The sequence below is a fragment of the Carassius carassius genome, chromosome 18, assembly GCF_963082965.1.
Source record: "Carassius carassius chromosome 18, fCarCar2.1, whole genome shotgun sequence".
In the NCBI taxonomy this organism is placed as follows: domain Eukaryota; kingdom Metazoa; phylum Chordata; class Actinopteri; order Cypriniformes; family Cyprinidae; genus Carassius; species Carassius carassius.
In genome coordinates, this window is record NC_081772.1 from 27,637,576 (window position 1) to 27,652,268 (window position 14,693).

At 37.4% G+C, this 14,693-nt stretch overlaps 1 protein-coding gene across 1 annotated transcript in view; it reads right to left on the reverse strand.

Moving 5' to 3' along the window:
- Positions 1 to 333: 333 nt before the first annotated feature.
- smyd2b (SET and MYND domain containing 2b) overlaps positions 334 to 14,693 on the reverse strand; it is a 42,375-nt gene continuing 28,015 nt past the window's right edge. The window contains exons 5-12 of the mRNA XM_059499150.1: positions 11,307 to 11,431; positions 10,345 to 10,412; positions 7,503 to 7,605; positions 3,657 to 3,767; positions 2,288 to 2,408; positions 1,638 to 1,812; positions 1,432 to 1,540; positions 334 to 598 (exon numbers count right to left, since the gene is read on the reverse strand). Of these exons, the coding sequence (XP_059355133.1) occupies positions 518 to 598; positions 1,432 to 1,540; positions 1,638 to 1,812; positions 2,288 to 2,408; positions 3,657 to 3,767; positions 7,503 to 7,605; positions 10,345 to 10,412; positions 11,307 to 11,431 (893 nt within the window). The 3' untranslated portion in view covers positions 334 to 517. The remainder of the gene's footprint in view (positions 599 to 1,431; positions 1,541 to 1,637; positions 1,813 to 2,287; positions 2,409 to 3,656; positions 3,768 to 7,502; positions 7,606 to 10,344; positions 10,413 to 11,306; positions 11,432 to 14,693) is intronic.

Consider the following 14,693-nt stretch of genomic DNA (forward strand, 5'->3'; position numbering starts at 1 on the left):
GGCTGCCCACTCCTCTGGGTGTGTGTTCACTATACACTTCTGTGTGTGTGCGCACTTGGATGGGTTAAATGTAGAGCACAAATTCTGAGTTTGGGACGTCATTTCACTTCACCCGAACTGTATGATAAGTATCAATCATGTTGATGATAGTGGTCCTAAAATAAGTCTCTTTTCTTTTGCTTCCTGATGGAATTCTCCTTGTACCTGTCCCTCCATTCATTTCTCTGTGATTTCTGTTGTGTATTGATGTCTGCTCAATTGTATAATTATGGTATATTTTCTTTATTTTTCTGTTTATCTGCTCTTACTGTTCTACTTGCCCAGCTGCTTAAATTATATGAATTACTTATTTTGTTTTCCATTTTTGCACACTTGTTACACTTGCACTTCTTTCTTTTTAGAGTTATATCTTTTACAGAAATACTTTATCAGCCTCTTAAGCATGTTACTGAAGATGCAGAAGTCTCTCCATAAAGTGAAATTGAAGTACAGTCTGAAACAGTACACACTATTTACATTATTCTCCTCTTATTTCCCGTTTAAGCTCTGTAACATATGTGTGGTCCTTTCCATGAACAACCTCCATGATGGCCAATGCCTGTAACACAAACAGAATTATCACACACTTCTGGCATTTACAGAGTAGTAAAGGAAAAATAAAGAAAAAGAAAAAATCTGGGAAGCAATTAGCACATTAAAGCTGTAGATTAAAAAACCTGACTAACCAGTGAACCAAACTCATTACACAGCATCTGAAATGTTATTATGGTCATTCTGAAATGCCCGAGCAGATCTATAATTAAGTATTTCTGTATAATTGACTCCCAGACCTGACTTACACGACTGTGTTCCCAAACAGCAGGCCTCATCCTTCAAAAGCAATGACCACATTTATTGTGTTTCATCTGCTTGCTCTGAGGTGCATTTAATTTATTACATATGGAAATTATTATATTTAATGGCCTCTCCTACTTTTCTTAGTGATATTTAGTGCCAGTTTATCAGGAAGTGATGATTTTGTTCTCTATGACTTATTGGATGCAAACAGTGCTATTTTATGCAACATTCCAGTTTTGTGACTTTGGGTGGAATCTGGATATTCTAAATAGAGATTTATAGTTTCTGTTGTTATATTTCAAAAGCCATAGTATAAATCACTTATTCTCACATTTACGTTCATGTAATTGCAAACCCATATAACACAGTGTTGACATTGGCCACAACCCTTGACATATCACCTTGCACCACAACAATTTCAGACTGTCTACACTTTCTCCCATGCAACACAAAAAAACTTCCACACAATGAAAGAGAAAAGGGACTGGGGATGTCATGCTCCAAATAGTTTAGATTTGTGCACTACATTTAAAGTCTTCCACAAGAGAGCCATACATGTTTGGAATGACAAGTTAGTTGTGGGGGAGTTTGTACCTTTTGAAGTGCACTTATGCCAGTGGACTTCCTGTCCAGAGCCATGTAGAGTCTGCCCATCTTTAGATACATTGATGCAATATTTAAAGAGTATGCTGGGTAAAGGACACTACAGATAAAAAGAAGACATTAATATATTGGTATATGCACAAATATTACATAATTCATGTACCATAATATAAACATGAGAATGTGTGTGTTCTTACGTGTATGGCTTCATGACTTTTTCTCCATATCTAACCGCTCCATCATAATTCTCCATGAAAAGACAGATGCCCATGGCCTGGTACATCATATGAAGGATGTAGATGTTAGTGTCATCAAACACTGCGCTCATCTTATCAATGCTGAGCTCACACATCTCTAGCAGCTCAGCGGGACGTGAACGAGTCAAGATTCAATAAACATTTGATTTAAGCTTCAAATTATTTAATGACCTTTGACTAAATAACATCAGTGGTGGGCTAAGGTGTTCTGGGTGGTTACTAAGGTGTTGCAAACCTGATCTAAGTGGCTATATTCATTTAAGATTTTGGTCTCAAGATATGGCTTTGGACAAATTAAAGCAACACTTCTCTTCAAAAAGCAACATAATTTGAGACACTGAGGTTTTTAAAACAAGTGACAGGTTTGTTTAAATCACTACTAAATCACAACCCAGAAGGCAGTAATAATAGTGATGCTTTACTTAGCAAACATTAAAAAATAAAAAAAATACCAGATTTATACAATGATTAATATTTTGGATACCTCAGTACTGTAATGACAGATTTATGAATGATGCAATTAAGCAGCACTGCAATTATGCAATCAAATTTGCACACTTCAAGAAGTAAAAAGGGTCAAAAAAGGATATTTTTCTCAAGTTTGGCCCTGCGGAAGTCTTCCATGGCATTCCGAGCATAAAACACCATATCCCTGATCTCCTTTTGACTGATTTCATCACTCAGTTTCCGCACCTTCATCTTCTCCATATCCTACAAAACCACAAAAATTATATAATCTACATGTTATATTATAATAATATTATAAAACAAAACCGTAAGTAATTTACTAAAAGCTTTCTCTTGTACATGTGATGAAAACACATTTTTACTTTAAGGTAGATGAGGCATCCTCAGTCAGACATTTGAATTAGATTTCTTGAGGTTCTGATTAAATTAGGTTTTTAGTAGTGTTAGTTATAGTGTTAATCCTTATAATACCAAATGTCCTTATCGTGTTGGTACGTAAATTGGAGAAATGACCTTGTAATCCACCAAAACCAACACACACACACACACACGTTGGTATTGGTGGTTTACAGGGACTCTCCATAAGTGTAATGGTTTTTAAACTGCACGAACTGTTTTTTTCTATCGCCCTATGCCTAAACTTATCCATGACAGAAAACTTTGTGCATTTTTTGATTTTCAAAAAAACACAATTTAGTATGTTTTTAAGCCTTTTGAATTACGGGGACACAGGAAGTGTCCTCATAAACCACCATCATATTGTAATATCTATGGCATACACGTCATTATACAAATTTGTGTCCTCACAAACCACCCAAACCAGTGCACACTCAGGCACACAAACAGTCCTTGTCAGTACTCCTAAAATGTTTAGACATTAAGAGCTCTTTTAAGGGTGAAGATGCTTTCTGAATTACTTTTTTCTTTACTAGGATTTTTTCTTTAATTTTAAGAGAGTAAACGCCCACATTTCTAAGAATTTTCTTAGAATTTTGTCACTAGGAGCTACTTTTTCCATTAAGATTCTTTATGAATACGGGCTCAGTAATTTTCATCAGCCATTAAAGTCATTACATTTCAGTGTCACATGATCCTTCAGAAATCATTCAAATATAAGGAACTGGTGCTCAAAATAGTATTATCAATGTTGAAAACAGTTGAGAAGTTGAGCTTAATATTTTTGTGAAAACCATGATAACTTTTTTTCAGGATTATTTAATAAAATTTATTTTTATAAGAAAGTGCAAAATAACTGTTTATTTTAAATATATATATTTTTTCTAATAATGTAAATGTCTTAACTATCTTTACTTGCTTTTTAAAATCTTCTTGAGCTATAGCATGTATTTTATTTTAACTATTGCTATTATTTATGTTATTTTACGTTATTTTATGTTTTTTGTTGTTTATTGTGTATCTGGCTGCTGTGTAAATGGGTCAAAGACAAATTTTCCCAAATGCAACAAAATAGATTCCATCCATTCCACACACCATGGATTTGGTTGTGCACTCTTTGCAGTCACAGCTGAAGTAGTAGATGTCTCGGAGTTTCTCGATCCTGTCCTCTGTAGGGTACAGCAGGTCTATGTAGCTGGTATATATCTGTGCATACACAGAACAAGTACAGAGAAAGCTGTCAGTAACTTCAATTCATGTTCTAGACAAGTTCATGACAATATCAGTTTTACCTGCTATTGACTTTGGGCATGCTGGGTAATCCAAAAGCATGGTCACTCATGAAGCATATGACCACATTACAATGTAAAAAAAAACAACTTGAAAAAGTTTAAAATGACTGTTTAAATTTGTTATGTTGGCTCAGTGAAATTCAGTTCAACTAAGTTTAATACAAGTACTTTATATTTAATAGAATACTATTTAAACAAAGTTTGTTTTTTTCTCATGAAGTAAAAAACAATATTAATTTCGTGAATAACACTTCACGCAAGTTCATCCAAAAAAAGAAGAAGAAAATTTTTTGCCATTGACAACCTAATTTGAGCTAAAACAATCTAATTTAGGAACTGCCATCCCACATTAAAGAAAAAAAAAAAAAAACACGCTAAAGAAATAAAATAATTAACATAAAATAAAATGTTAACATTTGCTTACTTTGGGGCAATGAAGAAAAATGGTGGTTAAGTGATTTATGCCGCGTTCCAGGCAACCCGTAACCCGTGTTTTTCCAACTTTCTACCCGTGAAAGTGCACTGGAACAGCAGTCAAACCCATGACTTCCCACCCGTGAACTCGTACTAGATAGATGTACTGCGAGTTGCGAACTCTGACGTCACATAGCCTGCGAAACAACAATGGCAGCCTCTACGGATAATATTGCCTATGGATGCAGTGTTTACGCAAGTGGTGCATGTTACGATTTTAGGACAATATAACATTGCAATAAAATTAATAATCTAGCTACAATTGCTTGCGCTCAGGAATTTTGGCGTGACTTGCCTGGAACGCTATAAAGTCGTGAGTCGTGGTTTGAAATCGTGACTTACTGGCTCAAAAACTTGCCTGGAACGCAGCATTAGTTCCCACCTGTCGTCATTTCAGTTAATTCCCTGTTCCTATATGTTAATCTTCATTCATTAGTTTCCACCTGTTTTATATTAATCATCTCATTTGCTCCTTAGCTTGACTTTCCTTTATAAGCTCTCAGTTTCTGTTTCTTCTTTGTCTTGAGTTGACGTTGATAGCCCAGGACACAACAATGCGATGATTGCTCAGTAATTGTTGGGCTAGTTTGTTTGGTGTTCCACTCGGCGGCTCTGATTGGGCTCACATCAGCGTCAGTTTGCCCAATTCAATATTGGGGCCATTGGTGAGAGGGAGAGCTCTGATTGGATGTTCAGTTTAGTGAATAAATTAACGGGAACATGATAAAAACAAGCATGTGAATGAAGGCGGTAAAAAATCTTTTGCTTCAGTTTCTCCTTTTGAATGATGTGTGTGTGTGTGTGTGTGTGTATATATATATATATGTATGTATGTATATATATATGTATGTATGTATATATATATATATATATATATAACTATTAAAAGCTGCTGATGTGAACTGCTCATTCCTCTCACGCATGCACAGAATGCCCATTTGCTGTCGGCTGTAGACTGTGTGGTGTGTTCCAGCACAGCTTTTTGGTCCGATGTGAGGTGACAACACCATCGGGTTTCGTCATCGCTAGTTCTTTTAAGTCTTTTTGATGTATCCATGCTTTAATGGTAAATGTGGTTTATGTTCACTAAAAAAAGACTCCTTTTCTTCCACTCCTTCGTCGTGCACCATTTCTAAAACAACTACCGCCTGACAGAATTCAAGATCCATTACAGAATGAAAATGATGGTTAAGGACAAACTGTGTGCGCTGCGGCAGAGTGGTTGGACGTTGGAGAGATATGTGGGGGAATTCCGTGGCAGAGTCTCAACTTTGATAAAGAATATATCTTTGGATTTGAGACTTTACTCTGCAACTTTACAAATCTTCTTTATGCGCCAAGAGCTTGTAACACTCCAAAGAGAAAGGAAAACCTTAAATCCCATCATGTGACCCCTTTAACCAAAAATGCCTAGAGACCACAACATGTGCTGTGCTCTGCATTTATCCCATCCAAGTGCAAACACACTGTAGTGAACACACACCCGGAACAGTGAGCAGCCATATTGCTATGGTGCCCGGGGAGCAGTTGGGGGTTCGGTGCCTTGCTCAGCTTCTTGTGCACTATTTAGGTCCAGTTAAAGTTTCCCTTGAGTGGTGAACCCTGAACCACCCTATTCCTTAAGCCCATTTGAGTTCAGTGGAGGAATTCATTAACCGACCCATTACCTGTGGTATGACCCTTTCAAGGTAAACCCTAGTATTGGATTAGTCCTTCAAGTAGCAACTCCTTTATGGCAGTCCGATATGTGTATTCTTCCACAGTTCAGTTTCCCTTATGTGAACCCCGTGTCCCCTGGACAGAGCTCTGATCTGTAACCAGTCTCCGTGTATGGCAGTCGCTCCACTAGTAGGCGGAGCACACCACAGTTCCCTATGTATTACTTCCCTTAAGGTAAGTCAAAGACTACAGATATACAAATCACTTCCATTACTTTTGAATAGGAGAAACTGCAACACGCAATATGGCAGAATAGGCCTGCCATCTGAATAAAACAGACAATCACTGATTGGTAAAGTCATTGCGTCATGAAGCTGCCATTAGAAGCTCCGGTTCCCATAGAAACCTGAGACTCACGCTTCTGACTGCCCATGCACATTGGCTGCCCTTACGGAAAATATTTATTCAAGTGTGCTATTAGTATACTAATTTTAAACAAAAAATTGGAAAGTATAATTTCAGTCTACTTTTCATGTACTTCTCAGAAATGCACTTAAAATGAAAAAGTCTAATTATATTTGAGCTACAGGCTATAGCTACCTGTGCTCCGTGAATCCACGTTTTCGTTGTTATACGGTAGGGGGTGCTATTACACCTCTTCTGTACAGAATTCCCCAAACACAAGGGAAGAAAAAAAAACATAATAGATGCTTCCACATGTAATGTAATCTCATCAGACATAAAACAGCATCAAAACTGTAACGTTATGGAATAAAACGTCAACCAATGAAGAGCTGTTGATCGACGTTTTAAAGGGGTCATATGATGCTTTTTCAAACATCATTATTTTGTGTATTTTGTGTAACAGAATATGTTGACATGCTTTAATGTTCAAAAAACACATTCTTTTTTCAAATACTGTACATTATTGTACGACCTCTATGCCCTACATTCTCTATTTTTCTACAAAGTCCCTCCTTCCATCCAGCGCAGTCTGCTCTGATTGGCCAATTGACCCAGTGAATTGTGATTGGCTGAACACCGTCTAAGCACCAAGCACTTGTCAAAAATGGAACGACCCTTTCCATAATCACAAGCTTCAAACAAGTATGGTCAGTTGTTAAAAATATAATTGTTTTGAAACTCGAAGAAAAGGCTATGAACAGCTGAGGTGATATCTTCCCACTGTAATGGTAAGTTTCCTAGAGGCGATGTAAAAGTGAGGCCACGCTTCCTTGTTGTTGGAAGGTTACAAAGAGGTGAAGTGCACTTGTTGGTTGACATGCCATGCTTGTCAGCATTTGAGCCACCATAGATTTATAGTGCAGTTCAGCTAGTTCTGGCATTTATAGAGACCACTAGTGTTGGATCTTTGACACAATATCAAAAATAACCGACAGAAAGGAAATATAATGGTTACCATTGTAATTCTTGTTCCCTGAAATAATCTGTTAATGAACATTTTGTTAGTCATTTCACTACTTTAATGCTTATAAGAGAACAGTGGCATACTGACCTCTTGTCCTTGACTGATTTTCTGCACAGCCCGTACTTCAGCGTTGATACCCCTGTATGTGACTATGACGTTGGGACAGCAGCTGTGGTTCAAGAGGGCAATGCTGAGAGAGCAACAGAAAAACAATACAGAAATGTGGCAGGTGAAAAGTGGATAAAAGTATTGTTAGAAAGAACCATAGAGAGTTATGAGAGCTAGTAAAGGAATAAAATAGAAATGTGAAATACAAAAGGCTGTAAAGGAGAAAAATGTCCCCACTCAGACATACCAAGATATTTCTCTAAGAACACAAAACGTTGGATTACACTTTCAGCCCAAATGCTGGGTTGAAACTGTTGGGTAAGGAAGCCAGGGGTTATTTGTGCCAATTTAAGTAATAAGATAATCGTTTGTAATCAGTAACCCAGTGGTAGAATGTTGGGAATGTGGATGTGAACAGGAGAAAACATTTCTACTTGTTTGAACTAGAGGTGCTGGCACAGGTTTCTTAATTCCCTCAAACAAGTGTTTGTCATCACATATATCTGCCAGTTTTGCATCTCCAGTTAGTTTTTCTCTCTCATCAGTTTCTTTTTTTTTTGAATGTGAAACAGTGGACCGGGAGAGTGTTACAACCTTGTTGACAAAGTAATTAGCTGAGCTTAAAGAGTATACAAGGTAGTGAAAATGCTACACTGGCACACATAAAAAAAAACAATTACACTTTTTGGGGTTAAGGGGCATGTGCTTTGAACTAGTTTTGAAGTATTACCTTTTTAATGTCAGTTTGGTTCCCGTGCAACTTAAGGCATGGCCAATAAGGTATGGTCAATTCCTCTCAAATTCCACCTCACTGGAAGTTGAGACAATTCTTATTTTTCTCAAACAGCAAGCTTTCCATAATTTCTAATTTTTTGCCATGGCTATTTGCTTGGCCAATGTCTTGCTTTACTTCATTTCTTTTGATGTGTTAGGTTCTAAGACCTACAAAATCAATCCCTTAACAATGCCATAATATTGATAATCTTTGCCAGAATTACTCGGGGTGCTCCTCAATACTGAAACTGATGCTTCCTTGTTTCCTTGCTCCGTCCTCCAGCATGTGTTCCAGAAACCGATCAAACTTAGCCATCTTGAAGGGCATCTCAATTCTCTAATTGCACTGCGAGGTACGAGAATCAAGGAAGCTTCCTGAGGAGTCATGAGAGAGCATACACTGGTGTACCCTTCCCTCACATCCTAAGGGATGGAGGTAAGATGCGAGAAAAGTTAGTGAAGAAAGGAAACGAAGATGCACAAATAAGAAATGAGAAGCACCCCTTATGTTTTGTTTTATCTTTCTTGTCCAATGTTCATTTTGTTAACGAAATTAATGAAAATGTTTGTTGACAGAGTTTTTGTTTTGTCAACAGAAATATGAACAGGAATTTATATATATCACAGCACAATATTTCAATGCATTAGCAATGTTTTCTTAGAAAAGTAAAAATGTAGAAATTATATTGTTAATTCCATAGGTCTTTAATCCTGCTCCTGGGATTAATTCAATTACTTTATGCCTAGATGCTTAAGAGCTCATGCGATACTGGATTTAAATGCAATACTGCACTTACGCAACCATTTTCAAGATCAATTTATTTCTGAAACAAAATAAAGACACGAGTATCTGTGAGTATCTGTTTTTAAATAATCAATCCATTACCGATAATCACTAATAATAACAAAAAATAATTTATAATAATTTAATTAGTGACTAATATGGAGTGTTTTAAAAAAAAATGCACTGCAGCTCAAAAGTTTGGGATCAGTAAGATTTGTAATGTTTTTTAAAGAAGTCTATTCTGCTCATTATGACTGCATTTATTCTTAAAAACAGTAATATTGTGAAATACTTTATTGTATGTGTTTGTTGTTTTGTTCTTATGTTTATTTGTGATTATGATTACTTGCCAAGGGACCACTGATGAAAACCAGCTACAGGCTAAATTCGGTACAATGCATGAAATGGAAACATTTATGTTAAAATTGTATATGGCCCCTTTTCAAATAAATGTTTAAAATAATTGTTTTTCTATTTTATTATACTTTAAAATATAATTTATTCCTGTGATGCAAAGATGAATTTTCAGCATCAATACTCCAGTCTTCAGTGTCACATGATCCTTCAGAAATAATTCTAATATGCTGAATTATCAATGTTGGAAACAGTTTTGCTGCTTATTATTTTTTTTGGAATCTGTGATATTTTTCAGGATTCTTTGATGAATAAAAAGTTAAAAAGAACAGCATTTTTTCAAAATAGAAATCTTTTGTAACAATATACACTACCGTTAATCATGTTAAACTGGTAAAAAGTGGTAATAAAAACTATTGTTAGAAAATATTCTATTTTGATGTAATGCTGTTTTTAATTTTTTATTAATCAAAGAATCCCAGCTTTCAAAAAATTATTCAGCAGCAAACATTTAGCAGGTTTTGTTTTCTTTAAAGCAGGGGTCTCAAACTCAATTCCTGGAGGGCCGGAGCCCTGAAGAGTTTAGATTCAACCCTAATTAAACACACCTGATCCAACTAATCAAGTCATTCAGACTTATGGGGAAACTATCTGGTATGTGTGTTGGTGTAGAATTGAAACAAAAGCTCCAGCATTAGTATCAATTGCAAATAAGATATCTAACAAAGCTAATATTTTAACAATAGCAGGACACTTTTATGAGCATTAAGGACTGCTCACACACCATGTCCAAGAGAGGCTGGAAATAGTCTTGGACCATCTAAAGTTCCCTATTACAGCAGCATATATGATTATTCATCATCCAACAGTCTTGTAACACAGATTGTGTATGTGTTTTCTTGTGCTTACTCTGGAAAAATTGCTAAACCCAAGCTTGAGAGTTCCTCATCCTCCACAGTAAAGCCATTACAGTGAACCTGTGTAAATAAGACACAACACATCATGCATCATTGCTTTACTTGTGCGTTTACTTTAATTGGACTATTAAGTGATTAACTGACCCTTTGCAGAGACCCCTTTGGTTACCGTTGCTCGCTTAGACATATTTTGCAAAATGCTCCAAAGAGTACATCTAGTCTCATTGTCACTATAATATGTTCATAAAGTGCACAGTTTTGGGGGGCATAGGTAGAATGATGTGTAATATTCCAAAAAGCATTTTTATTTTCTGTTGTTTCGGGCTACATCTCATATCCGTACTGGCCTGATAATTTTTCCTGGATGTATTTCATCTATTCTAGTGCTCCAAACATTAACAAGGACCATTTAGACACACACATCATTATTCATCAAATTGTCTTTTACTATTTAAAAGTATTTTTATTAAAATATTCAAAAAATAATAATAATTTAAAAAAAAATCAAAACAAACATTACATTTGATTTTGTTGAATTCAAACTCAGAGGTAAAAAACTAAAATAAAACAAAACAAAAAAAAAAAACCATAAAATGATCCGACAGAAAAACAAAACTCACCCTACACTTCTTTTTAAGAGTTATTAAAACAAAAACTACAACAACTCTGTAATCAATTATCTATACACAACTATTTACAATAATAAAGTGGATTATATTCCATGTCTCCCTTAAATCAGAAGTTTTCAAACTTGAAAATTGGCAACATTTACAAAATTATTATTTTTAATCCATAGCCTCTGCAAATGACCTGCTTGCTGTTGCATGATGAAATTTGCTCTGTAGACAAATCATGAGTGAACTGATGGCATGTTATTTATTAAAGAAGGATTGATCAGTAAAGCAGTAAGGAAGGGCATTGCTAAGCGTCAGCTGTCAAAACTTCTGTGTTTACCTGTGATAAAAGTGTGAGCAGGGCCTGATGATCAGGGAAATCCAGGTGTTTGGAATAGAAGTGATGGAGACCGGCTATATGTGCTTCATTCAGCTCTCTTTTCTCATTATCCATATCCTCCATGTCTGCGAGAAAATAAAGACATAATAACATTATATGCAGTAACAGCTTTACATGCTTAAAGTTAACATAAAATTACATTTGCAACTCACTGTAAAACCAGACAAGTCAAAAATTATTCTACGGGTGTTAATCAAGGACTGATAACACCCCTCTTTAAACATGGAGAAAAAAAATGGGTCTTTGGAGGGCCTTGGCTTTCGCTCTTGGTGAGCCTGGGTGTTTGTGCTGGGCCATTCTCTGGGTAGACATGCCCTGGAATGAACATGGAGAGTGGGCACAGTGTGGTGGTGTCTACATCTTCTTCAATCACCCCCACGGTCATGGGGGAACTGATCAGCCATGACATAGTCGATGTACTGTTGCAATGTGCAACTTGATTTCCCCCTCATGATGTATCTCAGATTTTTTTATTTAGTTAAACAGGCTGGGGCAAGAGTGTTATTTTAGTATCATTGAGACACTATTATAGTTTATATTAAAGGGGTCATATGACATTGCTAAAAAATAAGGTGTATTTAGTGTAATGCAATGTGTTTATGTGTAAAAACACATAAACACATTCACGTCACTTCCTGATTCATTCACGTCACTTCCTGTTTGTTGTTGGCGGCTGTACTGCGTTTGAGCTCCGTCACTATATTCTTTTCATTGACTATTTTTAACTCAAAAATCAATTTTATACATCATCGTTTCCGTTTATATAACGTGTGAATATATCCTCTATTGTATTCTGCAACAAAAACAATCAGAGCGCCTCGCTATCACTAGTTTTATTTTGATCTCCCGGGTCCGCTATTAGCTTTTAGCCCGTTAGCATCAGCAAGCGTGGTTGCAGCTAACTGCGCTTACATTGCTAATACTCTATTCACACACATTACCACTGCTGTACTCACTGTTACGTGCTTTAATGGCGGATGAATGTCTCCACTCTGTGCAGCTAGAGCTCGAGGCCGTGGGAAAGCAGATTCGCGACCTGGAGGTGAGGCAGGCCCAGCTGAGAGAGCGGAGAGCCGCGCTGAAATCATCCCGGGCTGACGCTCACAAGTCTGGGGTAATTATACCGCGTGCTGCTAACAGTCCCACCACGTCTACTCCGTGTGTTTCTCTGCACAGGCCCGGTGCACCCAGGACGCGATCTTCCCAGATGTCCTTCACTGCGACGCCGGGACACCACGGACCCTGGGTGCATCCACAGCGGAGGACGCGAGCCGGGTACCGGGCGACGACTTCTCCCCTCCTGCCTTCGACATCTCCATCCGGAACCGCTTCGCTACCCTCCGCGAGACAGGACGCGACGCTGTGATCATCGGAGACTCCATCGTCCGACACGTAAGTGCTACGTTAGCCGAAGGTAAAGTGCACACTCATTGTTTGCCTGGTGCTCGTGTTCTCGATGTTTCTGCGCAGATACCCGCTATCCTGAAGGCCGACGAGAGCCCCAGAGCGGTCGTGCTTCACGCCGGGGTAAACGACACCACGCTGCGGCAGACGGAGACGCTGAAGAGGAACTTCAGCAGCCTGATCGAGACGGTTCGCAGCACAACGCCCGCGGCGACGATCGTCGTGTCAGGACCACTGCCCACGTATCGACGAGGACACGAAAGGTTCAGTAGACTTTTTGCTTTAAATGAATGGTTGATATCATGGTGTAAAGAACAGAAACTGCTATTTGTTAATAACTGGAATCTTTTCTGGGAGCGTCCTAGGCTGTTTCGCGCTGATGGATTACACCCCAGCAGAATCGGAGCGGAGCTGCTCTCTGACAACATCTCCAGGACACTTCGCTCCATGTGACTAGTAAGACAATTCTCTAATAACTATTATGATGAGTTTTGTTCCACCCGCTTAAATGATAAAAGTACTTGCGCTGTAAAAACTATTAAGACTGTGTCTGTTCCTCGAATAGTGAGGTCAAAATATAATGTAGGATCTAGAAAAAATCTTATCGTAATTAAACCAGAAAAATTTAAAGTAAATGAACAAAAACAGTTTTTAAAGTTTGGGCTCATAAATATTAGATCACTCACACCCAAAGCAGTTATTGTAAATGAAATGATCACAGAAAATAGTTTTGATGTACTCTGCTTGACTGAAACCTGGCTAAAACCAAATGATTATTTTGGTCTTAATGAGTCTACTCCACCGAACTACTGTTATAAGCATGAGCCCCATCAGACTGGTCGTGGCGGAGGTGTCACAACAATATATAGTGATATTCTCAATGTTACCCAGAAAACAGGATACAGGTTTAACTCTTTTGAAATACTTCTGCTAAATGTTACACTGTCAGACATGCAAAAGAAATCTAATGTATCTCTTGCTCTGGCTACTGTGTATAGACCACCAGGGCCGTATACAGAATTCCTAAAAGAATTTGCAGATTTCCTCTCAGACCTTCTAGTTACAGTTGATAAGGCGCTAATCATGGGAGATTTTAATATTCACGTTGATAATGCAAATGATACATTAGGACTTGCGTTTACTGACCTAATAAACTCCTTTGGAGTCAAGCAAAATGTCACCGGGCCCACTCATCGTTTTAATCATACACTAGATCTAATTATATCGCATGGAATCGATCTTACTGCTATAGATGTTGTACCCCAAAGTGATGATATTACAGACCATTTCCTTGTATCGTGCATGCTGCGTATAACTGATATTAACTATATGTCTCAGCGTTACCGTCTGGGCAGAACTATTGTTCCAATAGTTATAATAACCTGCCTGATCTATCTCAACTGCTATTTGTACCCAAAAATACACATGAATTAGACGAAATTACTGACAAAATGGGCACTATTTTCTCTAATACATTAGAAGCTGTTGCCCCCATCAAATTGAAAAAGGTTAGAGAAAAACGTACTGTGCCATGGTATAACAGTAACACTCACACTCTCAAGAAAGTAACTCGTAGTCTTGAACGCAAATGGAGAAAAACTAACTTGGAAGTTTTTAGAATTGCATGGAAAAACAGTATGTCCAGCTATAGACAGGCTCTAAAAACTGCTAGGGCAGAGCATATCCATAAACTCATTGAAAATAACCAAAACAATCCAAGGTTTTTATTTAGCACAGTGGCTAAATTAACAAATTACCAGACGCCACCTGATTCAAATATTCCACCAACGTTAAATAGTAATGACTTTATGAATTTCTTCACTGATAAAATAGATAACATTAGAAATACAATAGCGAATGTAGATTCTACAGCGTCTAACACTTCAGTTTCATCCATCGCACCCAAAGATAAACTGCAGTGCT